The following is a 26,590-nucleotide window of genomic DNA, read 5'->3' on the forward strand; positions in this document are numbered from 1 at the left end:
ATAGACATTATTCAAAAGTTTGGCAAGAAGACCTGTGTGCTGGTTGTGACTCAGACAGGCCTGTGAGTTCTCCCCTGTTATTTCTCCTCTGTCACTGTAACCCTCAAAAAGCACCACAGATGAGGATGAGGCAATTCAAGTAGAGAAGAGAAGAGAAGAGAAGAGGAGAGGAGAGGAGAGAGAGAGAGAGAGAGAGAGAGAGAGAGAGAGAGAGAGAGAGAGAGAGAGAGAGAGAATGACAGGTAGACACAGACAAACGGATGAAAACAGAGATATCAGAGACAGGTTAAGAGGCAGGTATGGGTTGTTGGGAGGATGTACCTGTGGCTAAATGATCAGACAGGTATGAGCCTATGCACTGACCGAGCCCAAATTTTGAGCTCTTGCGCTTAAGCAACGGAGCAGACGCCTGGCGGAGGTATGTTTTTTCCTTCTCTTTATCCTGGACTGGAATGGTGCAGCGTAAATTAAAAAACAAAGGAAGGGAAGAGGGTACCTAGGACACCTCAGCACAATGACTGTAAGCAGCACGAGCTAACCTTGCCTGCTCCAAGTGTTGATCTGTGTCCCTTGTCAGTCCAGCAGGAAAGGTTAGTTCTGCATGGTCTGGTCGTGTCTGAGTCTGTCCAGTGAGTCAATGAACTACTACTATATGTTTTTTTTTTTATCTACTTTCTAGTCCTAGATTATGCTATTGCAACTTTATAGATCTCAGCAACCCTGTCTATATTCATCAAGTTAACCTCAAGCTTTCTATTTCTCCTTAGCCCTGACCATCTACCTTCTGACATGCCTTGCTATCTATAAACAATGAAGCATTGCTGTCTATGTCTAAGTCCTTCTAGTGCAGCTATTATTGATATGAAAAATGTCATTAGCCTATAAATCACTGTGACATGTCAAAATTCAATCAGTCTATCTGACCTCCACTAAATTATCCTGAAAATTAACAAGAAAATAAACTATCAAGTTTTTGTCTAAGGGCATAAAAGTATAATATTTCTTTAAAACAAACAAAAGAGTATGCAGTATGTTGTTCAGCTCCAAAGGCAAATCAGGTAATAGTATAATACTATATGAATTAAATATATTTTAAGAAAGTAATTGAAAATAATGCATTATTAAGTACTGATTACTTTCATTTCCCCTCACTCTCTTCCTTAGTGTGTTCATCAACACAAATACTTAGTCTAGTAGGTAAGGCTAAGTCAAACAGCTCCTGGAATCTGACACAATATGTTACATATGTTATCACATTTGGCTCTGAGAAAATTAAACAAATCAAGGCAGCTACCACTAGTTACTTACGTTACCTGCAACAAACACTCCTGGGCTTTGCTAAACACAAGGTGACTACAATAGTCATTATTTTTTGTTTGGTTTCATTAACTAATGAAATGGAACATTACAAAAATTTCTCATTCTGTAAAATCATTATGTAATTATTTTAATCACCTGATCACATTACAACTACCATGTATAAGTCTAGTACACCAAGAAATACAAGAATTAATTAGTCGAAACAACTTCATTAATATAAGCTATACTCTTTTCAAACTAGACTGTAAATGGTTAACTATAGGTTCTAGACAGGAATATAAAGATACCTATGTGCACATGTAATATGTGTGTGTGTGTGTGTGTGTGTGTGTGTGTGTGTGTGTGTGTGTGTGTGTGTGTGTGTGTGTGTGTGTGTGTGTGTGTGTGTATGGACAAGTATGTAAGCAGCAGCTGATAATCAAGGTGTCAGTAATGAGGAAGAGGAGGAGGTGGCTATTCCCACTCCTGGTATGCACAATCCCAGCCTCACCAGCCTCCCCCAGCTTCCCTAACACTCCCACCTATAAGGGATCTCTTGCCTCAAATATAGAAAAAATATTATGATTTTTTTATATATTAAGTAGAAAGAAGCTTATTATACTTAGAATTTCCTGTGTAAATGTAAAATGACAGGGTGATTGTATGGAATATAGTAAACATATGCCTGATAAGCTTTCCTTCTTCACACACAAGGACATCTTCACATATATTCAGAAGTCTTGATGGAGGAATTTAATCTGTCTTCTGAAATGCATCCCCTCATGGTATGTTAATGACAGAGGGAGGAATTTTTTGGGGGGTATTTGTCATATTATCTACATAGTGATATAATTTTCAATCAAATCTAATGTGAGGAAAATTATTATTTAAACTAGGATGACTTTTTACTATTAAACACATACATTTCTTATTACTTTGAGCTATATAGCTACATAATGTAAAAAGATAATTTCATTCATAGGAATGTTGCACATCATGTAATTTTCTATGAAACTTTGTATTGTTTGCCTTTATAACGGATGAGCCACCTTCATAATCACATGTTTTGCATCTACTCTTCCATGTTGAAGGGAGGTCCATGTTGGCTCAGTTAAACATCATCATTTTTTACTTTCAGAGGCAGCATTTTGATAAGTAATAATTCTTAATCTCTCTTTTTCTATCCCTGGATGGAGGCACCATTAAGGAAAAATGAAACCAGGAGGCAAGTGAAGAACATGGGTAAAAAAATTCTGAGAACAGCAATAACCAATTGTTGAATGGAGGCAACAGGTTTGAGCATTAACACCCACGTCAGACTAAAAAAATCAGAAAAGTCTTGAGTCTGGTTAAGGAAATCTTTAGTTTGGTTGTTCAAATCTAGAACAGTATTAATAGTCAACAGCACATTGAAATCAATCTTTCTTATAGAGTTTGCAAAAAGAAACTGTAATTAAATAATTATGAAAATATTTAGGCACAGATCCTCAGAAATTAAACTTCCAGAGTTTTGATGAGTTACAGAGTGGGGAAAAATGTGATGTGAGAGAGTCATGTGATGCAAGAGGTGGGAGATGCAAATGGGCAGTGAGCAGCCTGTTCTTTCCAGACTTGCATGCCCACCCACCACACCAAACTCCAGGGAAACATTTAATTGGAAATGTGCAGTGATATTCATACACTTTTTAGGTTAGTTTTCTTTGTTTCTTTGTTTTAAGAGGGTAAGATAACACTTTTTAAGATTGTGGGATGAGGGTCCTTTGAACCAAGCTGCCATTCTTCACTGGATTAATGACACTTTCATGACAGATGCACTGGGAAGAGTGTTATCACTGCCTTGGGTGTTTTATACAGAAACAGGCAATTGCATGAAGTCTTGATAACAGTCATGCTAAAGCCACGGGTCAGTCCTAGCCCTGCTTTGTGTGTGGAAGAGAAACACAAGGGGAGGGCTGGATTATGGTTCAATCTAGGGAGGATTTACTGCATTTATACAGAACTGCTGAAGTGAAATGTGTGTGTGTGTGTGTGTGTGTGTGTGTGTGTGTGTGTGTGTGTGTGTGTGTGTGTGTGTGTGTGTGTGTGTGTGTGTGTGTGTGTGTGTGTGTGTGTGTGTGTGTGTGTGTGTGTGTGTGTGTGTCAGTGTGCATGTATTATGAGAATTAGACAGTAGATGTTTGTGTTCATCCTCACTCCATATTTAAGAAAACTTGTATCTTTTCCAAACAATCACAGCAAAGTATCAGTGTTAACAAAGCTACTCTGAATGATGAGGAAAAGTCATGAATACTCTTTTTCTTCTTTTTGCTGTAAAGAATGGAAAAAATGGCAAGTCACACAAAACAAAGGACAAAGACTGAGAATTTCTTACTTAAGTGCATGTGCTTTACTTTACACACACAAACATACACACACACACACACACACAAACACACACACACACACACACACACACACACACACACACACACACACACACACACACACACACACACACACACACACACATCTCCACGTTGTGTGTGTGAAGGCAATGAGAGATATCAGTCTAGAGCTGCCTAAGTATCATTTGCCGTACAAGACAAGACACTACCCTACACACCCAGTGAGATGGGAAAATGCTGAACAAACAAAGATGGATGACTTACCCTGCTTCTCTACAGCTCTATTGAGCATGTTGGCTGGGGCTGACATGGTTCTTTTATAGGGCCATTTGGTGCCGAGGGATCCTGAGAGGGTTCGCACACTGGCACTCTGCACCAGCGTCAGGGCATCTTTGGCACGGCTCAGCTTCCGCTCAAACACATCACTTGTCATGTCTGAATTTCTCAGATCTGCCAAACAAAAGAGATAAATCATCCTAAAATGAAACGGTGTAAATGTGATGATGCTATGATAATGTACATTACAATCGGTAATCTTAAACTGAAATACCTACAAGTTAAGAAAGGATTATGGATTATAGCTTAGGCAGCCTTATTTGTTTCCCCCGGCTTACAAATGGCTCATACTTCAAGGCAGGGCTGGATCTTCCAGAAAAACAGATTCACATGATGAATGTGACAAACAAAACTGAATTTACTTAATGAATATAGTGATAGGATGTGGAGAGTTAATTTTATTAATTCTGCAAGGCTGTTGCTGCTGGCAACTGATGATGAGTAGGGCTGCTACCAGAAGATTTTAATATTTCTACTCTTATGGCAATGGCCAACCAAGCCAGGTTATTTCATAATGAAATATATATTGTTGTGATTCCTTAACTACATGAGGGATTTCAAGGAGCAGTTGCCATAACAGTAAGCGAAGCACTTAACCTCTGGTAGCAGGAAGAAAATTGTAAATGAGCACCTCAGCCTCCTTTGAGTCTTAAATTTGATCTTATTGATACCAACAATCATACAAACTCCTCACTTTACACAAATTACCTCGGGGGAAAGCAATATCTCCATATTTCTCAAGAGCAATCTGAGCCTCAAGATAGAGAGCATCAAAACGATTGAAGAAAAACTCCCACGATAGAATACGCTGATCAGGAAGGCGGGAACTGAGTTGATGAAGGGCTTGCAGAATCATTGGGCGGTCCATGATCACGCTGTCAAACTGAGAGTACAAAAGAGGGACTTAACTATATTATCAGAGGTTTATCACTTGTCACACACATTCTACCTTTATCACGTAGCTTCTCATCCTAAATTCTAATACTATTGAAAAAAAAAGTTGATATTAACAATGACCATGCATTTCATACTGCTGATACACTATAGTCTATGAGTGTAGAGAGAATCTCCTAGAATAGTACTCTCTTGCCAGCTTTCATGGATAGCTGTGGACATGGAATAGGGCACAACAATCAAGAATGTCTACAATGAAAGTGACTTTTCAGAGAAGGGTGTGGGACTAAGGCAATAGGGAAACAGAAGGCAAGACAGGATATCTTGCTTACCTGCTGTTCTAGACACCAGCACAGGGCACGCAAGCCACTGTCTGGCAATGTGGTGAGGTATAGGTAGGCACGCTGGGCCACTGCCACACTGATGTCATCCAGAGAGGAGATGAGGAAGCAGAAGGCATGTGCAATGGCTGCCTGAAGTCCTGGGCACTGGTGCACTGAGGACATCCCCAGGAATCGTCCCATGACCACCACTTTCTCCACTGTTGTTAGATAAAAAAAATAATTGTAAATGTTTCTGGAAATGAAAATAAGTAAATGAGTAAGATTAGACATTCTGTGAATTGCCATAAACACCATAATCCCTTAAATCATAAGGAAGAATGACTGTTCTGAGATTACAATTTTACAATCTCATTATCTCAGCACAGGAAAGTACATAATCTCTCATTAACAAGTGATTCTCCAACAGCATACTTTGCTTACTGTTGGTTATTCATATGTGTACCAATTCATTAATCATATAAGGCTTTCCACATAGAGACCATTTTTCAGATCAATTACAACAAACCTTTTTTTTCTGGTGGTATTATGCTGTATGTAACCAAGTTGAATTAAAATGACATAAACTAATGGCTTCACTATTCCATGACACCTTAACTTACCAGCCTGAAAGCGAACTTTCCAGTCTTGGTGGTTGAACTGGTTCTCACAGAGCTTCCAGAATATGTCAGCACCACAGGGAAGGGTAATGAAGTGGAGCAGCAGTGCCACACACACCTCTGCCACCTGGGACCATTCAGCCTCCAGCAGTGACCACATGCTGAGAAACATTGGTTGTGGGAGTAATATGAAGAAAATCAGTTTTCATAAAGTTATTTGAAGTGGAAATGGTCATAAAGTGATATTGCATTCTAGTTTTTGTACTTGAGGAGATAGAGAACACTACAGTCCCTTAAAAATCTTTCACCTGCACCACACTCACCTCTGAGCATGGCAGACATGAAGCAATTTGGCTAAAGTGAGATTATTTTGAAATAATCATGCAATGCCCAAAACAAAGGAGAGTATTACCTAGGTGTAGGTGGAAGGAGGAAGTAATAGCTTAGGTCCTGTGTTATTATAAGTAAGAACCAAATATGAAATGAGCAAGAAAATGGAACTTACATCCTGATGGATTTATTCTCCTGACACCAGATGAGGAAGCCTCGGTGATCACTTGCAGCATGAGCCAGCGCTTCCCCGTGCAGCACCAGGTACTTCAGGCACTCACAGATGTGGTACAGCACATCTCCATCCTCATATTCTTCTAAACGCTGCAGGGAGAGTGTGCCATATAATGTAAGACATTTTGGTATCTCTTCAGCTGCTGCCACCCATATTGTCACTGTATTATGCTGGTTTTTACTTTGTCATCATTTCTCAACTTATTGATTTTTTAATAACTCCATTATCTGTATTTGTTACCTTCCATTACATGCATGAAAAATTAGTATTACAGGTAATCTAGAAATATTCAACTTAAGTCTCAGCCATTACAGTGGTAAACCCACAATGCCATCACTTCCCAGGAGCCAGATGTCTAAATGTTATGATAACCTTAATTTTGGCAGTGAGTGGGTTGTTCCTTTATCATTCTGTAAGGCTTCCCTCAGAAATCAGTAACACAGAGAATACTTGTACAATCTAAGCATCTTCAGATAAGTCCTGTGTCACTAAGTTCTTTCAATACATCCTTTCTGGATATAAATTTCTGAGTTGGAGATGTGAGTGGTCATCTTAGCAGTGAGAGCAACTGTCATAAGCTGCTACAACAGGATGGACATGTTTTCAGGAAAAAATTAATCCATTTTATATTGATTCCAAGTCTGAACAATTAGGATTCAGAACAGCATTCACGGACAAATTAAGTTCCAGAACCAAGGTTGTACTGCGTCTCATGTCTAACTCTGAAGGGTCTTACATTGAGGAGAGTATGGATCACTTGGAGGTGTGACGGCAGCTCCTCCAGCCTGAACTTGAACCGTCCCTGAGAGGTTTCCCAAAAATCTGAAGCAGCATCCTGATCAGGCTGTGCTGTAAGGTCAATAGGCTGGTCATCCTCTCCCACCACACTTGGCTGTGCAACATTTGCTGTGGCATGTGCTGTGGACCAGGAGGAAGGATAGCTATAAGTGACACATATAAAAAATTGCTCCATCAGTAATAATGACCTTGTTACAACAGTTGAAGTCAGTACAGGTAAATGACACTTGCTTATAGTTTACTTCACCGACCAACCACAAAAAGTGGCTCATGAATGCAGCCTCACTGTACTAGGTTGTAGCATGGTACATATATTGACACTTCCTTTCTACAAACAAAATCATTCACACAGTTTATTATTTGGCATCTCCGGTTTGATCAAATAAATGGCAACGGCACAAGACTGAGCAAAGTTTATATACAGGCATCACAAATCTCCAAAACTGCAGTAGAATCTGCAGTAGAATATGTATATGTTGGTCTAGAATACTCACATGAGGGAAATTTATACTCAGATGCATGCCTGAAGGATGGCAGAGTCTGCATACAGTAGTGTATGGGTAATTTTTTTTACTTGCAATACGTACATCTGCCATTCATCAAGGGAAAAGTTAAACAAGAAAATGATTTGCACAATTACATAATTTTTATAGTCTACTCCCATATAGTACAATGGGGGCTGCTGAAAAATACAGAGAGAGAGAGAGAGAGAGAGAGAGAGAGAGAGAGAGAGAGAGAGAGAGAGAGAGAGAGAGAGAGAGAGAGAGAGAGAGAGAGAGAGAGAGAGAGAGAGAGAGAGAGAGAGAGAGAGAGAGAGAGAGAGAGAGAGAAATACATACCCACATCCTCCTCGGTGAGAGTGACAGCTCGGGCCACAGCTTTCACCACATTTTCTTGGGGAATGTTGGGGCCAAGTCAAGTTCGCCTACTGTCTCCACTGTTGCTGTCACAATCTGTAGCAAAGAGTTTCATCACAGTGAATCCTTCAGTCTGTCAACATGAGTACCTCTCTTCATCTTTCATCAGGATTTTAATTTCCTATCATCTTATTCCATCTTTCTAAAATTTTTATATCAATGGCTTTCCTCCTTTTCTCTGTCTCAGTCTGTCTATCTTAACCCCTTCAGTATGGAGATGCATTTTTACCTTGAATTTTGGGTACAAATAAACAATTTTATTGGCATTAGGAAGGGTCTATGGAGGTCAGAAGATTAATGGCCAGTCTTCACTATCTTAATCCCCACATAAGTTTCTGAAGGTGTAGAAAATCACCAAATAGTAACCAGAATGAGTATGAAGATGCATCATGGTACTGAAGGGGTTAATAGTTCTGTAATATCTACATTTGTGAGAAGAGGACATGTTTGTTGCTACCACCTGATGACAGTCACTAGTTATGAAAATTTCCCATTTTTCTTACCTGGGGCATGTTGGCCATCATAGAAATAAGTCCCACATCCCTTGGTGTGAGGAGGCTGCTGGGCCGTGGGGACTGGGTGCAGCTGCCACTCTGGGGGTCCTGTGTAGTGGAGAGTTCAGGACTCTTGGTGGTCTGGGAGGACTCCATTTCTGGTGGAATTATGTCTGCAACCTGAAAAATGATGAAAAAAAAAGTAAATCACAGCCCAATGACATGTTGTATGCTCTTCTTTATTAATTTAGGTAATTCTCATGGTCAAATTACTGCATTAATTTGTTTCAAGTGATCTTGCCAACACATGTAAAGAATTAAAGCTCCACATGTGTCTTTGTAAATGAAACCAATAATCTCATCCACACATATCTAAGACTGGAGGTAAGTCAAGATATAAGCATTGTCTTCACTTGCAAGCTTCTAGAGTCCCATAATTATGACTGGAAAAACAATAAGAACTTCCAAAGTTGATGGCATGGCAGTGTTGAAGTGGTGAGCAGGAGGTGTGCTCACAATGCCAGTTTTGTGAGCAATGAGGATCTGAGTGATGTATTGGCATGTGTAGTGAGCTGGATGGTCATCTTGTGCACAATGAATAGCCATGATGAATCTACATACATTCTGAAGTGTGTAGATTTTCAGTGTGTTTATCTTTTTATATATTGATTTATTTTAGTCACTGTAGTCAAATCACAATAATGTGGCAAAGTGTACTTCAGTCATCAATAATCACACATGGCTTGATAGGTAAAATGTTTATATCTTAGAGAGAGAGAGAAAGAAAGAGAGAGAGAGAGAGAGAGAGAGAGAGAGAGAGAGAGAGAGAGAGAGAGAGAGAGAGAGAGAGAGAGAGAGAGAGAGAGAGAGAGAGAGAGAGAGAGAGAGAGAGAGAGAGAGAGAGAGAAAGCACTGAAATGCCCATAATCTTGTACAAACACACTCAATTTCCTAAAATCTTTGCTGCCGTCTAAGTACAAAATCCCACAAACCAAGAAGACTCATTAACTTACCCTGTTATTCTGAATAGCCATCCGAGGGCACAAGAAGGCCACCACATCCATGGCCAGTTGGAAAAAGGTGGTGGTGAGTTCACAGGTGGTGCAGTCTAGGTGTCCGTCACAAGTGTGTGGGGCCAGGCACGGGGCAGCCAGCATGTCTCGGATAAGGACCATGATGGACTGGCTCTGGGGCGCTTCTGTACCCTGATGGCGCTCCAGTTCCTGCACCTCCATCTGTACAGAGGAAAGGAGCCAATCTACAATCCTGAATGAGAGGTAATCTTTTCAACTAAAGCTTTGAGTAGTAATAAATATATAAATAGACAAATAAATCTTTAAATATCTATGCAAAGGAAGCCACGAACAATAATCAGTATTCTCTACAGACTGCATCTTGTTCTCTGCCTTTTACCTGCTTGAAGAGAACATCCAACATCAGAACAAAGCAGGTGAGGATGAGCTGAGGGTTGGAGTAGTGGTCTTCAGGGTGGTCTGAGGGTGGGTGGTCCTCCTCAGAGAGCCCAGAGCTGCTACCAAGGTCATCCTCCACCACTGGCTCTGTTTAGCATTCAAAGGAGATAGTGTACTGGATTACTAAGGCTGCAGTGAATAAGAGCAAACACAGAGCTTTGTACAGTGTAAAGACACATGTATCAAATTATACAAGTGACAAAAAGTACCTTGGAAAGAGATACTCAGAAATTTAAAAAAAAATTATATTGTGGAAAATATTGACCATCTTTCCATCTTTCACTTTCTATGTAAAAGTTGATGCACAATGACTAGATCTGGCATAGTCTGGCATGTTCAGGGCATTATTATCTTTTTATATCTTATGAAATTCTCAAGAATGATAAGGCAAAATTTACTTACGTTTGTAATGAATCAGAATTCACCTAACGTATATATGCACAAAGTCTCAACACTCCTCTACCGTGACCCACCCAGAACAGAAGAATCTGGACGGGTGGATGAGCTGGTCTTCCTGGACGGGAGTGATGTATTGCACAGGGACAACACGCCTTCACTGAACATGCCCAGCAGGAGGTCCATTGACACCACAATGTTCAGAGATGACAAGATCTAAAAATTATGTAATAAAATCAATAACAAGCAACCATGAACAACATTTCTAAATCTAACAAGTTTGAAAATACAAAACATTTAAAATCTACAGAGCATATATCTTTTTTCCTTTAACAATCCAAACCAAACTCTCCAGATGTCTTGACTGCCATTTCTACTCTGATGCTATCCAGCCTCTTTCATTTTAGAGCTGATTCAGACTCCTCACCCAGCATGATACATTATAATGCAACCTTAAACCCAGTAATGTAGCAACGGGGGCTACAGAGAAGACACCATGAGACAGAAGCTCCTACTCTCAAACAATTCTGTGCTTCACCTCCAGTATTTCAGAAGGCTTTAGTTAAATCTACATAAGTCTTTTTTTAAATGTCTGACCATTCTAGAGGCAGAGTGACAAGATTTCTGTATCGTTAACAGGAGAAAGACTCTTGAAAACCCCACTAGTCATCTCTGTGGCCATTGAAAATAGTTGTGGTGAGAGAGCAAAGCATTTCTGAATATTGGTCAGAAGAGTACTAAGTTGAAAGTCTGCCCATCCCAAGGAGCAAATCACCTCACTACTCCCTTGCCTGTACCCACCCTAATCAACTCCAGCCTAAGACTTCCTGTACTAAAAATTGGCCAAGTCATGCTAAGGTAAGGTGTCTCATAATGTAGCATAACAGACAAACCAACACTGAGGCTCACCTGCAGCCATGAAAGTGTCTGTTCCTGTACACTGGCAGAGGTCTTGCTGAAGCGCAGGGTGATGAACTGATACATCTGGGCTGCATCGAACCCCAAGGGGCTCATGTCCGAGTCCAAGAGTTTGCTGAATATGTATACATGGATCCAGGATGATATTGGATATTAGAAGTTACACAATTGTGGGATAAAAACTATAGGAACTGACAAAAGGTCTCACATAACATAACTGTCCTGGTTCATCAGATGCTACTCTATAAGCTCTGTTCATACTGTTTTGTACGATAAATGTCTGTAGAGTCATGTTATTTTTACCTCATTACTCCTTCTGTACACTTACATATCTATGAATCAACTTGTGTGAAATAAAACCTGTTTGTTATACATTATCTATATTCATCAGATGTTCTCCGTTATCATTCACTCCATTCATACCTTATATTCTGACAATACATCCTACCTCCTTAGTTCCAACTTTCCCATCTATATCTGCTATCAAAACTACCCCTCTCTTTTTCTAATTTTCATCAGATGTTTATTTATATAATTCCATAACTTTTTTAATTTCCTCTCTCTTCTTTCCATCTTTTCACAGCTAACTATTACCGTTTTCACCATTACCCATCAATATATTTTTACTTTATGGCTTGCTATCCATATTATTGAGTACATTAAGAATAATTTTTTTTTTCTATCCATGCCACACCAAATCACTCCTTCCAAAACCAGCCATACTTCAATTCACTCTCATTCATGCAGCTTATTACTCCATAATCTTTTAACCCTTTCATTGCTACTTGACACATCTTTCCATGATCACTAACCACTGAGACATTTCTTCTTATTTTGGAACAACCAACAAACATCATAACAGCTAGAAACTGTAAAATCTATCCTTGTAATCCCTTTCTTTCTTACACACATTAATAAAAATCTCATACAGTGTTTTAATGTCAAAGATTGTTGTAAATTGCAGGTAAAGGGTTAATGTGCATGCAATCTTTTCATTTTTATAGCCTTCCAGTGCCTTCCCTCTCAACTTGTGATGTGATAAGTTAACACTATCCTTCTGTTCCTAATCTAAATAGAAAAACTAAGCTATAACAATAAGAACTCAAATATGCAGTTAAAGTACAGAAGTCTTAACTGGGCAATAAATGTTACAAAGACTCTTAACTAAAAAGCTGTATATCTATCAAAGGGTTACTGAACATGTGAAGACTATTTACTTAATAAGGCAATAAGGAAAAGCTAAACCTCCCAAACTGCTTGTATGGAAAGCAATAGTTAAAGTAGTTGTATATTGTCAACAATCAAAGAATGACAAATAAGTAACTGTAATTAATCACTGCCACAATTTTACTAATCATGGAAAGTTAAAAAATCAACAAAGCAAAGATTCACCAGCAAGGGTAAACATTTCATTACCCCTTACCAATACAACACATTCACAAAACATAAGCCGGATTGCCATACTTGAGAGTGATTTTGAGTTCATCCCGCTCTTCTTCCGGTATCTCGTTGTGAATGGCCTCCATCCAGTGCGGCATGACACGGTCCCATACCTGAAGTGACACCAGCTCATGTGTCACTAAGCAGAACAGCCTGTTGAAGCCTTCCTTGATGTGGTCTGTGCGAGTAGCCAGTGCATCCCTGTGAAATAAGAGAGAGGGAAACAGCAGTTGAGATTAAGATAGTCTGTGTGTAAATGAGATGAATGTGTGTGCATGTGTGTTGCTAAATATTACTTAATACATACCAGTGACCCCCAACTCTTGCATGTTCCACTGGATGAGGCATGAGGCATCCAACAAACACTTCAAAGTGGCTCTTGCACACATCTTGCAGCCAGTTGTGAAGATATTCTGACTTGAGTCGCTCAAGGGAGGTGCGTTGCTGGTCTGAGGAGGAGGAGGAGGAGGAGGAGGAGGAGGAGGAGGAGGAGGAGGAGGAGGAGGAGGAGGAGAAAAGATCATCAATAGAAAACTTCCACTAGATAAATAATATCTGTACCCATTCATACAGCTCTTGCGCTCTCTCTCTCTCTCTCTCTCTCTCTCTCTCTCTCTCTTCTCCAAGCTTATAGGTTTCACCAGGTGGAAACCATGCGTGCTTTGGGATCCGAGGGGTCTCCAAGTGCACGGGTTCGAATCCTGTCCACGGTCTGAGTGCAGGTTGGGCTTCCTCACTCAGGGCAACGGTTTCCTAGCGGGTGGGCTTTGAGATAGGAGGTACCCTAAAAAGTATCCCCTTTAGCCCATAAATTCCCGTGAAAAGCCCACATAGTATTAAAAAATAAATAAATAAAATAAATAAATAAAAAAAAAAGATATGTAACTCCCCTAAGAAATATAAAAAACTATCTCCAAGACCTTAATTTTCCAATTTTCTGGAATCAAAAGTCTATGAAAGAAAATTCAGAATATGAATAGACTACCAATTTCACTCATTCAATTCAGTATAGTACATGTAATCTTAAATATGAAAAATTGCATCACAAATTTAAGTATGTACAGTAAGTCCTCGTTATACAGTAGTTCTTTATATGGTAAATTCACAGTTACGGTATTTGGAAATTACTACCCTTGATTCGATATATGGTAAGAAAAATTCACAGATACGGTATCCGCTCATGTCATCCGAGAGGGCCTAGAGTGGGGGAGCAGGGGTGATGACGTCATCCACGCCATACCTCCCTGCCACTCACAGAACTGACTTTAACTTGACCACCCTTGGAGCCTGTTATCTCTTCCCCTCCCCCGCTTTTTTTTTTTACTGCATTACATATTACTTACATGCATTACTAATTAGATGAATAAATGGAATATTAAAGGGTCTATTGTAAGCACAAATATATTCATAACAATTATGACAAACATTTAAAGCCTGCTACCAGCGGCGAACCATGCAGCAACTGATAAAGGGCACAGATGGGCCTGGCAAGCCCACTATCAGTGAATGGTGGAAGTCGTATAACATCAAACACGCCTTAGATAACATCAAGTCATCTTGGGATGAAGTGAAGACATTTACCATGAACTTGGCGTGGAATAAAATAAAGTATGGCCAGAATGCGCGCATGACTTCCCAGGCTTCGCTGAAGATGATATCGGTCCGATTAGAAATGACATAGTAAATCTGTGCCATAGGGCTGGCTTCAATGAAGTTGATGATGATGATGTTCAAGATCTTTTGGAAAGCCATGCTGAACCTCTCTCAAATGATGAACTTATAGAGCTAGACAAGGCATCACAGGAGGCAGAAAAAGAGGGAGACGAGGAAGAAGAACCTGTGCGTGGCCTGTACATCAAAACTCTTAGAGACTCTAAATGTCTCGGTGGTATCGAAAAACCTCTAGAAACCCTGAAGGAACATGACCCAAATTCTGGCAGAAGTAGTAAAGTGGCTCATGACGTAGAGAAAAGTGTCAAGATATATCAAGAAATCTATGATGAAAAAACAAGAAAAACTCGTCTGCCCACTCAGCGGAAGATGAGTATGGGCTGAAATCCCTACTGTCCCTTAGCCTCTGGAGGGACATCATCTGATAGAACACATGGCGAGTGAAAGGTAAAATTTCTTTTGTGCAGTACTTTACATTATTTTTTAATGACTATTTTCATGTATTTTAATTTCTGTAGGGGTGACTTTTGACGTGCTGGAACGCATTCCCTACTATTACATGTTATAATGGGTTCGGTAAACAGTAATTTCGATTTACGGTAAAGTTTTCAGGAACGCATATGTACCGTATAATAAGGACTTACTGTATATTAGAGCATTGGATATAGAATTACATTTATGTAGACTCAAGTAAAATGTTTCTACACTTTCTGTGGTATTGTCAACAATGTGCATGGAAAAGAAATATAAAAGGGGGGTACATATGAGATATGGTTTCCTTACCATCAGGTAAATACTGTGTTGCATTGTACCAGTGGCAAAGAGCTGCAAGGAGACGACCCAACACCTCTGGCGGTGTGTCAGAAGTCGGGGCACACAAGCTGACAATCAACCACACTCCATATCGACTCAACAGACGTGCCTCCTCAGGGCTGGGGCCATCACCCTGACCCAAGCCAACAAAATGACCGATATGTCAGCATTAAAAAAACAACAATAAATTAATGAATAAATAAAGGGAACTTCTCAATGACTACATAACAAGAGCCAGACTGGATAGCTTGGTGATCAATCTGGTCTGGCTGACTTATATTTTTACAAAGCTGTGGTGTCCTGAAGGCTAGCACATAGAGCCCTGCTACACAATGCCTATCCAGAATTGTCTATGGATGATTATTAGGAAAGTGAACCAACAAAACTAATACCTAGTACTTGTAACATTAATTTTGATATAAAAATTTGTGCAGGAATTTTTTTTCATGATGCATAAAGAGATGACACATAGTGTAGCAAAACACTCAATAATCTTCCCAGCAGTGAGGGTTACCACCTACAGCATACATTTGTGAGAAAATTAGATATTTATGCTATAAAAGTCTACAGTACGTTATGGAGTAGATGGCGAGTGTAGCTAAGACACAGTAACTATGTGTGAGACAATGGACCTTGATTTTACCCACTTTGTCAAGGTCATCAAGAAGTCCAGCTCTATTGAGGCGCTCCTGGTCTTTGCTCTTTGTCTTGTCTCCGTATGGCTGGGCTTCATTCAGCAAGCTGTAAAAAGGTTGGGCTTGCCTTAGAGATGCTTGAAATTCTAATTTGTGAAAGTCAAGGACAGATGCAGACAGCAGAATAAAAGGATGAGTCGCACGATTATGAAGAGACTGAGATGATCATTTCCGGCAAAGACACTTGTGGAGTTGGGCTGCATATTTAGTAGCTAAGTAGTATCAGATCTAAGTTCCAACTTGTGGAACATCACCTCATTTCCTCCACACTTGGTTGCTCAATATCCATTTCCTTTTAAATGACATTATGAAGAGGATTTTCTATTTTTCCCTGAGTTTCTTTCAGAAAAAAATAAATAGATAAATAAATAGGATAGATTTTATCAAAAATTCAAAATGGCCCAATCATGAAGTGTGAAGTCAAATCATGTTTGCTGTTACAAGGCAAGTGGCAACTACTTTCCTCATTACTTACAAGTAAAATAATGTTTATAATAGGTCACTTCAGTGGTGATTCATATAGATCTAGAGAGAGATTTTTCTTATTTGTATCCTTTGACAGACTTAGTTGCATAACTTATTAAAAAAAAAAAAAAGGTGCTAATCTACTAGCAAAAAAAAACAGAAAATTTGATGTGTCATGATAATGATGGAAGAAAGGCCACATGAAAAGAAACAACAAGTAGGTAAGGCAAGTAACTCACCTGACAATGGCCTCAATGGTGAAATTCTGCATCTGTGGCTCCATGGCCCAAGGTGAGCCAATAGTTGTGTGCACAATGTGGTCTGTTCCACGCCGGTTGTTGTGGCGGATGTTATTACACTGTGAGCAGTAGCGGATGGGCCGGTTGATGTTGTAGCTAGCACATTCCATACTAAAGCAGGTAGCAATTGCATTCTTCTCAGTAGAGCGGCAATTCTGTCATAAAGAAGTTGTGGAAGAAAAATCAAAAGCGCTCATATGAGTGTTTGAAGAAATATACTCAGCAAAGAAAAAAAAATGGAAAATTATATAAATGTGAAAATATTGATAGAGGATTTTGTGGTGTATAAGTCAAGAGTTTATCCTCCTCTCCCTCTCTTGATTCTGCTTTACTTCACACAAGAACATCAAAGATGTAAAGAAATATTAACTAAACTACTAATGACACAAGTAGGAATAATTTACCTTGTTCTCACAAGTGGCAGAAACCTGTGCCATTGGCATGAGGATGTCAAAGAACTCCACAGTGTTGTGCTCTCGCTTGATATCCTCAGCACAATCTATGCAGAGGTAGAGGGGTGGTGGGTTGTCTGGACAGGCACTGAGGCATACAGCATGGTCCAGGCACACCTTGACAGCTTCACTAGTGCCATCACCATCACACTCCTCAATCTGGCACAGCAAAGGCTTCCAACCTGTAAGGATGTCACTGCCTCACCCTCACTTCACTCTCCTTTGACTTTGCTTCTTCCCTATGGTTTCACTGCATGCTCCCCTGAATCAGCCTGCTGTGTGTGTGTGTGTGTGTGTGTGTGTGTGTGTGTGTGTGTGTGTGTGTGTGTGTGTGTGTGTGTGTGTATACATGCCAAAACAATCACATAGTGAAAACTTCTCTGTAACTTAGGTTTTGGTGTGCTTTGATTAAGAGTGAAGTGTTTTGCTTATTCTGAAAATGAAAGTATTGAGTTCAGGATAATTTCTTTGAAAGTATCTCGCTTCAGACTTAAATGCTGCAAATCCAGGTGTTTCATTGATTTCAACTAATTCAGGTTCTTGTAACCTTCACATCTGCAGCACAATGAATGTTTGCCAAATAGAAGTGTAGCAATAAACATCTCTCAATGATGCAATTTCTCAAAACTTCATACAGAATTATCAAAAGAATAAAGCTAACATCATGAGACTTTGGCACCTGGGAAATAAATTTTACTTGAAAAAGCATTCTTCATAATATGTTACAATGATTCATTGCCTTATAATTCAATGAAATAAGTAATATGACTAGTACATATTTACTTACCAGAGTGAAAAGACTGTTGAATATTTTGGGCATGTGGCAAAGTATGAATTCTTATCTCAACTTATTATATTACTATGTTCAAGTTAATGAAAAACAAAAATGTGGAATTTTGAGTCTCATGAAATAAGTTTCATTACCACTGGAAATGCTGTAATTATCAAATATAAAAGTAAATGATAACATTATAAATATTCTTGCAAAACAGTTTTCTTCTTATATGTAAATTTACTAAATTATCTACAGAATAAAATCTATACTCTCATAATTCCGATAATATACCTAAATTACAAGTGAATTGTCAGCTACATCTAAAATTGCAATGTTGATTGGAGAAGATAACTCACCTATATATGATTTTCTAAATCATCAAGTGTAGATGGGCATACTGTTCCCACAGGAAGGATGTGGGCAAGCAAGGGCAGGCTTCTGGTATCTTTTAAGCCAAAAGTACACATTGGTAAAAGCCATGCAGCCAAATGCAAAAATGCTACAGCAGTCTACTTCAATACGTACTATTAACCTAAATAAATCAGTTTCAACTGTCATTTATTGAACATCATAAAATCTGGCTGTGGTCACATTAAACAATATTCAGGTAGATGTCAACCAGAAAACCAACACTAGGTACAAAAAAATTAATACCCATCTAATTGGAAGTATCCCAGATAATTAATTTATAGTGACTTATTTTAACTACTATCATTTTGAAGCTCCCTCCACATCTCAGTCAAATATATAAATGAATACAAATCAACTGAATTCTGTGAATTCTGGAATTGGGGAAAGGGATGCCAATCATTGGAATGGACTCAAATCTTACACTTGTCTGCTTCAAGTGTGTGCTGTTGTTCGTAAATGAGCACTATAGCATTTGGTTGCTAATTTTTACTATACGTATCATGAGACTGTTAACACCTGCCCTTCTTGCCCCCTTCCCTTGTGTGGAGTCATGCCACCCTCTTAAATGTGAATTGTTATAATAGTGTGTCATTCTCTAGTATCAAAACTAAAGAAAGAGAGATGTAACAGAAACTAATCTACTATAATGAGAGAGTAAGAGGGAAAAAGAGATAGAGAGAGAGAAAATAAAAAAAAAGCATCATGGCATCATCATCCAACTCAAGTGCATGGCATAGGAGAGGATGGTCCTGGCCTCTGACATGCTCCCTCATGCACAAGTCTCAAGGCAGAGGCAAGCCCAGGCACATGCTCAACATGCTCAAACCTCTCTGTTCATTGAGTCATGAGCATGGAGTCAGCTCTTTGGTCTGCCCACACTGTGAGGAGTTGTGTCACCAATAAGATGCTTAACAACAATTTAAAACCACTGGAAGCCTCAGCTTTTTTAAGTTTCCCAAAGTAACATCCTTAGAACAACAATGAGAATCCACTTCTCCATAGTACAATGGAAAATTTTCTTAAAAAATAAAAGTACAAAAATATTTTATTGATGTTCAAACAAAACTTTACATGAAAATCATATAAACTGGGAAATAAATTTTCCTCCTTCAACCCAGAAAGAAATTGGCATCATAAGTCCTATATATATATAGTATCAAGTTCCAACTTTTATATATTTTATCCCATCTTCCATTCACATAAAGCTCAAAATATGGATAAAGCCACAAAAAACAACCTACATACTGCACATTTGCACATTATCAAGTCACACACACACACACACACACACACACACACACACACACACACACACACACACACACACACACACACAGGATAATGAGGAACGAAAAGGTGGCCTTTCACTTTCTTGAAAATGTGTTGAAAAATAATAATTGGAATAACTAGAACAAAATTATAACTTGTTTAGCTGCAAGGAATTGGAAAGACCACACAGCATTGCGATTAAGATGTTGCCATAGTTAGAAAAAAATTTAAGAGAAAGTACAAAAGTGAGATGGCTACATCATTATGATATAACAATTAACAAATGAACTGGAATAATTAGATACAACATATTTACTACTGCTAAGACAGAGACACAGAATGAAAAAAAACTCAAAGGGTAAGATAATGAACAAATCAGAGAAACAGCAATTTCTCACACTGAGGCATGAATCTGGAGTGAACCACACAAAGAAAGGTACAAGTAACAGCAGCACAGATCAGACAGATAAGAACTCAAATTAGACTGCATTAATATAGGCACATAACAAAATTGTAGCATGTAGCTCTGGTGTTGAATACTGCACATATAAGATAAATAGAAACACACACAAAGATGAAACAAGACAAAGTACACAAGTCACACTTTTGGTATTTTTTTTACTTTTCAGCTGAGTTCTTCCTCTTTCCTGTCATCTTAGCACAGCAATCACAACTCATCTGAATGATTCTCTTATCCTGCTGACTGTCACATATACAACATTATAACATTCAAATTTAATGTTTCAACTGGTGTTTCAAACCAATAGTATTTGCTAGTTCAAGAAATCGAATTGAATAAAATCATACTGGTTAATCAGAGACAAAAATTCCATAAAGATATGAACAGTAAATATAAAAATACTTGATAAATAGATACCATGGCTGGCTGATCATATGAACAAGATAGAAGCAGGTCACTGAGAGGTGCTCTGTTCACAAGCCAAGACCACCATCAATCTCTATTTGCCTTACTTGGTGAACCAACTTACATAGAAACCATACATCTACATCAAGATAAATACAACAAAATAAAGGCTAAGTTTTTGGTATTTTATCATAATATTCGGTAATGTGCAAGATAATATTGAATTTTGTTTGTGTAGCGATGTACTGTCCATCCAGCAGACAGCTTTTCATGGGAACTTGGCAATATTATTAGTGGTGTCCAAAGTGTGTTACTACTGTAGCAAGCAAACTTTCACACAGTTTTATCTGCAGGACCCAACAGAAGCATCAGCAAAATAAACATCTCCATGATGGAAACTGCACAAAATAAAAAAGTGAATGAAACTTAACAAATAAATTCAAAACCCTGCATAAATAGTGAAAGATTCATCTTGTTCTGTAATGAAATAAAGAATAAAAGACTTTTCCTCATCCACACATTTCAACTGCTCACGATGCAGGTATTAAAATGGAACTTTCTTGCAAAACTCAGTGGGAAAGAGCAGCAGATTCCTTTTCCCTCCAACCACAGGAAAGCCAGATTCTACTTCCTCATGCTGCTGACTCTTTTCTAGTCAATCCACCAGGACTCAGCAGTCTCACTACCTTTCATAAACCTGGCAGACACTACTGTCCACTATGATTACTAACTACACTACTAGTGAGAGCAATCTGTGTGTGTGTGTGTGTGTGTGTGTGTGTGTGTGTGTGTGTGTGTGTGTGTGTGTGTGTGTGTGTGTGTGTGTGTGTGTGTGTGTGTGTGTGTGTGTGTGTGTGTGTGTGTGTGTGTGTGTGTGTGTGTGTGTGTGTGTGTGTCCGTGTGTGTGTGTGTGTGCGTGTGTCTGTGTGCGTGTGTGGTTCATGTAGACTGTGTGTAAGGCCTAGGATGACCCATGCATATGATGAAAGCAAGCCTGGAGAAAGCCTTGGAGCCTTACCCTCGAGTGTTGAGCCTTCCCCTATACATTCAAAGGAGAAGTGTTGGTGACCATGTAGGGAATAATGGCTGTTAATAAATCTGGAGCATTCTCACTTGAATCATTTGTATACTTTGTTATGGGTGGGTTTGTGATAGAGTTTATAAATGTATAGGAATTTATACAAGACATAGGGAATCAAAACTGGCCACATGACAAAGCAATATTGCATTCTTAAGTCACATATGTCCAAAAAACAGAGAAGAGTAAGATGGCATTACTCAAGCCATAAGCCTGTGGCAGCATCACAGAAATCATACCAGTACACATAGATCATTATACTTGATCAAAAATGCATATAAAAAGCATAAGAAAAAGAGGTATGGAGGGAGTGGGGATGGTGAATCCAGTCAGTGACTGGAATGCCTTGTAAAGTAAAGTGGTCATGAATTAGAACATTCAAATCAACAATCTACTGTACTATGTTGGTGATGCGAAATCTGCATTGACAAGATATGTTGTAGGCTGTAAATCCTGATGACATTCCCTCATTACTAGAGAGAAGTCAAGTGGCTCATTCCAAAATTCAATTTTCACACAAGCTGGTGTGGAAATGGTGCAGAGGTTGCTGCACCGATAAAACCACAGTGCAGTTTTAATGTTTGTCTGCAGCAACTGAGGTGATGCAGATGACAGCCATGGGCTTAAAGATATTCCAGTCACTGAAAGACAAAGGCAAAGGGCACTGGAAAAGAATAGGAGGAGGAGTAGGAGGAGGGGGAGGAGGTTTATACTAAGATGATAGTCCTCAAAGGTAAAGCAAGACAACTGCAAGCAAACACTGAACTGGAAGGAAGGGAGATAAGAACCCAGGCAAGAGACTACCACAGTGCATCTTTATCACCATCAACTGACATATGGCAGGCAAAGAAGTCCTCAGGAGAGATGGTGAGTTTTAAGGTGATGATGCTCTCTGGTCTCTCATATTTTTTTTATAGATAATGAAATGCACTACAAACCAAGCACTCATTTTCTTCTCTTAGGGGGCAAGCAAGTATGGGAGGGTGGTGGTGGAGGAGAGAGGGAATAAGGATGGAAGGGAGACCAAGAAATAAGGATAGGGAGATAGTGGAGGAGGAAGAGGGATGAGTATGGGGAGATAGGGAAGGAAGGGGAAAGGACAGGGCAGCAAAGAGGGGAAGGGGAGAGGAATGAGGGTTTTCTTCAAAAGCTGGCATGTAGTAAGTTGTGAGTCATAGCAGAGACATCAAATACAGCTGAGGTGAGATGTGTTGAAATTAATTAACTACAGACTTGTCTCCCTTTCAAGTTATTTTTTTTAAGACAGTAAGAAGAGTTGATATGTTAAGAGACGTATTCTTGTAATTTTTTTTTTTTTTTTTTATTCCCATGGACAAGAAAAAAAAAAGTGTTCTGCAGTGCATGAAGAACTTTCTCTGTCATGACTCACAGCAATCTAAGTTATCAAAAAATCAATAATAATAATAATAATAATAATAATAATAATAATAATAATAATAATAATAATAATAATAATAATAATAATAATAATAATAATAATAATAATAGCAAAACAATAATCATAATTCTCTAAATATATGTATCATGAGCACTAAGAGGGGGGAGCACAAAGTCAAGTGTATTATACATGAAATAATTCTCTCTAAGATATATGATAATTACAATAAATAATAATAATAATAATAATAATAATAATAATAATAATAATAATAATAATAATAAAAATAATAATAATAATAATAATTCTAAGTGTAGCAGTAAAATAGATAAATGGGACCATTAGAGTCAGGCAGGGAAAAAAATATTGATACCTTTTGGACTCTTCGATTCCCCACTGTCAGAATTTGCAGTCTGGGATATCGAATCACTTTTCGCGGCCTGTGCCGATTTATTGAACATTGCCTTCAACACACTTGATATGTCTAGAAGAGAGAACAACAACTCTGTAGCAGTGAGTGAAAGTAAAGAACACAGGCAGAGAAAGACGGGGTGAGAGAAGCAGGTGGAAATAGGGAGGATGTAGCAACTCTGACATTTGTACAGTGGTATTAATGCTTGGAATTATGAGAAGGAATGGACAAAGAGGAAATGAATGGGGGGAGGCTGTAGTGTACCTCTTTATTATTAATGGGGATTAAAGAGGAAAGACAGGTATTGCTTGGGAAGGAAGCATGACACTTCTGAGAAAAAATAAGAGAAAATTGTCTTTGGAGAATGAGAGGTATCAGGGGAGGGAAGGAAGAGGAAAAGAGTGAGGGAAGGAAGGAGGGAGGGAAGGAGGCAGGGAAGGAGGGGTGATGCCATGTGGTGGTGGTTAACACTGAACAGTGACAGATGATCAACATAAATAAGCATAAAAAAAAAGGTGGGCCAAGGAAGGAAATAAGAAGAGGCAAGACTGGAGGAATTGAAAGAAAGGACAGAATGACAGATAAAGGAAGCATGACAGAGCTAGAGATAAACAGCAGCAACAAGAACAAATTTCTCATTCTTTTAAGCCCCATTGCAGACACTGTTTTGATTGCCTTCAGAAAGGCAGAGGATTTTCAACTTATGAATATATGAGAGAGAGAGAGAGAGAGAGAGAGAGAGAGAGAGAGAGAGAGAGAGAGAGAGAGAGAGAGAGAGAGAGAGAGAGAGAGAGAGAGAGAGAGAGAGAGAGAGAGAGAGAGAGAGAGAGAGAGATGGTGTAGTAAAGAGTGCTAACATTTATATCAGCCAAGACACTTTTTTAAAAAGAGAAAGCAGTATCCAGTAATGCTGTTAACTATTCTTAGAGACAATTACTTACAATATCTTGGAGCAGTAAAGGAAGGAACAGAAGACCAAATGGAAAATGATGAAAACAGTTATCAAAATGGGTTTGGCAAATTGACAATTTCTTTTTTAATAAATGTAGCTGAGGCAATGAGGGGAAATTTTGAATAAAATTCAAATAAACTTGATAATCTTTTCTAGAAGTATCTTTAGTTTACAAAATAATGAATCTTTTATGAGCAGTTACTTCAAGTTCTGCTAATGAAGTGTTGGATGAGGACTGCTGCATGAGAACACATCTGCATCTGTAAGCATCTACAGATCTGTAATTTAATGCATGTATATGATTAAAAATTGTAGCCAAAGGTTCCTGAGACACCTACATTAAAAAGTAGTACACTGGTACTTTTCCATTGTGAATGAATACATTAATTCAGAAGACTAAACTAGCATTAGTGTAGTTTACTTTCTGTACAGTACAATAATGCAATGCTTTGTAATTCTATAAGGAAAAGATTCACATTTTTCTATTGATCTATCACACAAACCACTCAACACAAGAGGGGAGGGATATCTACAAATCAAGGAAGTGTGTGTGACATGAATGAAAGAAACAGTAATAAGAACACACTGTATCCATAAGGCCCTCAATGGGAGTTTTCCCTCATTTTTTTTTTTTTTTTTTTTAACACCATGTGGGCTTTTCACGGGAATTTATGGGCTAAAGGGGATACTGTTTAGGGTACCTCCTATCTCAAAGCCCACCCGCTAGGAAACCATTTCCCCGAGTGAGGAAGCCCAACTTACACTCGGACTGTGGACAGGATTCGAACCCGTGCGCTTGGAGATCCCTCGGACCCCAAAGCGCGCATGGTTCCACTGTACCACGGCAATCAGCTGATCACGTCAGATAGAGATAGGAAGGGTATATCGTGTTATCATGTCAAGGCAACTCTGCTTTCAGGACCTGATGCAGACGTTGGCTAATGTGCTGATCAGCTAATACTCACACAAGGTGGTTGACAAGTGGCTCTGTCCTCTTATACTCAGGAGTTTTAAAGACACATGGGAATGCTTGTGAACATGATGGTCAAAATTCAACACACATATGCTTGAAATATATGTATGTATCACTCATCATGACTTGCAAACCAGAGAAGGTGGACACCTCTAATTTGTGCTATACAGGAATTACAGTCCCAACTCAACACCTATTGCCTCAGCAGCACATACTCTCCTCTGTTGTGTTCAGTACTGGTTCTGACATTCTCTAACAAGCCAGACTTTATGTTCACATACAGTATAAAACTAGTTTTGAGGAGACTTTATCAATCTTATACTGTGAAAAGAAAACAATGGTTACTGAATTTCCCTACATTGCCAGCTAACAAACTTTATAAAATTTTTCAAGAAATAATTTGAGATTCAAATACGTATAAAGTTATACATTACCAAAGACGTCAGTTGTCTATGGCATTACATATCTTAATGAATGTGAAGAACGTGGTAATATTAATATCATTTTGCGGACTTTATATTGTTATATCTCTATAATGTTACATAACTAACTTTCTTTTAAATAAAATTCATGTCCATATCCTAAATACAAACTTGGCAAGACTAGACCTATGGATCATGAAAGATTTAGAAAGCATTTATTGTCTGGACCAATCAGTGTTGTCACCAGGCAAAATTTAACCAAGATTAAAAAAAAAGACTAGCACAAGTGGAAATGTCCATACTGTGCACATTGACAATATAACCATTCCTGATTAAATAACTGTCATGTTAAGCATTAATTTTGCAATGATAAAATAATTCCAAAAGATTATTGAAAACCCAGATAGCTTTATGGAGCGTCATTTTTCAGAGGCTGAGAGGAAACACATGGAAGAATGTTCCTCCATTCACTATACTGAGGAGAGAAAAATGAAAGAAGCAACAGCATTATCATCACTTTGGGGCTACTAAAATCTGAACTCTACATATCAAAACCTAATTTCTTGTCTCTTTCACCATGTATGTCTGTTGTTGTCTGCTTGCAGGCCAAGTTTATCTCTGCACAGGTAACAAGTACCAACACGGCTAAAACCTTGTATACTGCCGTAGGAGAGAGAGAGAGAGAGAGAGAGAGAGAGAGAGAGAGAGAGAGAGAGAGAGAGAGAGAGAGAGAGAGAGAGAGAGAGAGAGAGAGAGAGAGAGTAAATATGAAAGTAAAAAACAAAT

At 38.7% G+C, this 26,590-nt stretch overlaps 1 protein-coding gene across 1 annotated transcript in view; it reads right to left on the minus strand.

Annotated features, from left to right (window-relative positions):
* Nucleotides 1–26,590, minus strand: part of LOC123518398 (protein unc-79 homolog) — a 94,268-nt gene that overhangs the window by 55,974 nt on the left and 11,704 nt on the right. Inside the window, 21 exon segments of the mRNA XM_045279210.1 lie at nucleotides 322–447; nucleotides 3,948–4,133; nucleotides 4,728–4,902; nucleotides 5,246–5,454; nucleotides 5,857–6,014; nucleotides 6,359–6,507; nucleotides 7,155–7,336; nucleotides 8,056–8,124; nucleotides 8,127–8,169; nucleotides 8,637–8,807; nucleotides 9,641–9,862; nucleotides 10,041–10,186; nucleotides 10,573–10,711; nucleotides 11,405–11,528; nucleotides 12,878–13,054; nucleotides 13,161–13,302; nucleotides 15,308–15,470; nucleotides 15,985–16,078; nucleotides 16,737–16,951; nucleotides 17,201–17,430; nucleotides 23,419–23,529. Of these exon segments, the coding sequence (XP_045135145.1) occupies nucleotides 322–447; nucleotides 3,948–4,133; nucleotides 4,728–4,902; nucleotides 5,246–5,454; nucleotides 5,857–6,014; nucleotides 6,359–6,507; nucleotides 7,155–7,336; nucleotides 8,056–8,124; nucleotides 8,127–8,169; nucleotides 8,637–8,807; nucleotides 9,641–9,862; nucleotides 10,041–10,186; nucleotides 10,573–10,711; nucleotides 11,405–11,528; nucleotides 12,878–13,054; nucleotides 13,161–13,302; nucleotides 15,308–15,470; nucleotides 15,985–16,078; nucleotides 16,737–16,951; nucleotides 17,201–17,430; nucleotides 23,419–23,529 (3,231 nt within the window).

Source organism: Portunus trituberculatus, chromosome 43 (assembly GCF_017591435.1).
Source record: "Portunus trituberculatus isolate SZX2019 chromosome 43, ASM1759143v1, whole genome shotgun sequence".
NCBI lineage: Eukaryota > Metazoa > Arthropoda > Malacostraca > Decapoda > Portunidae > Portunus > Portunus trituberculatus.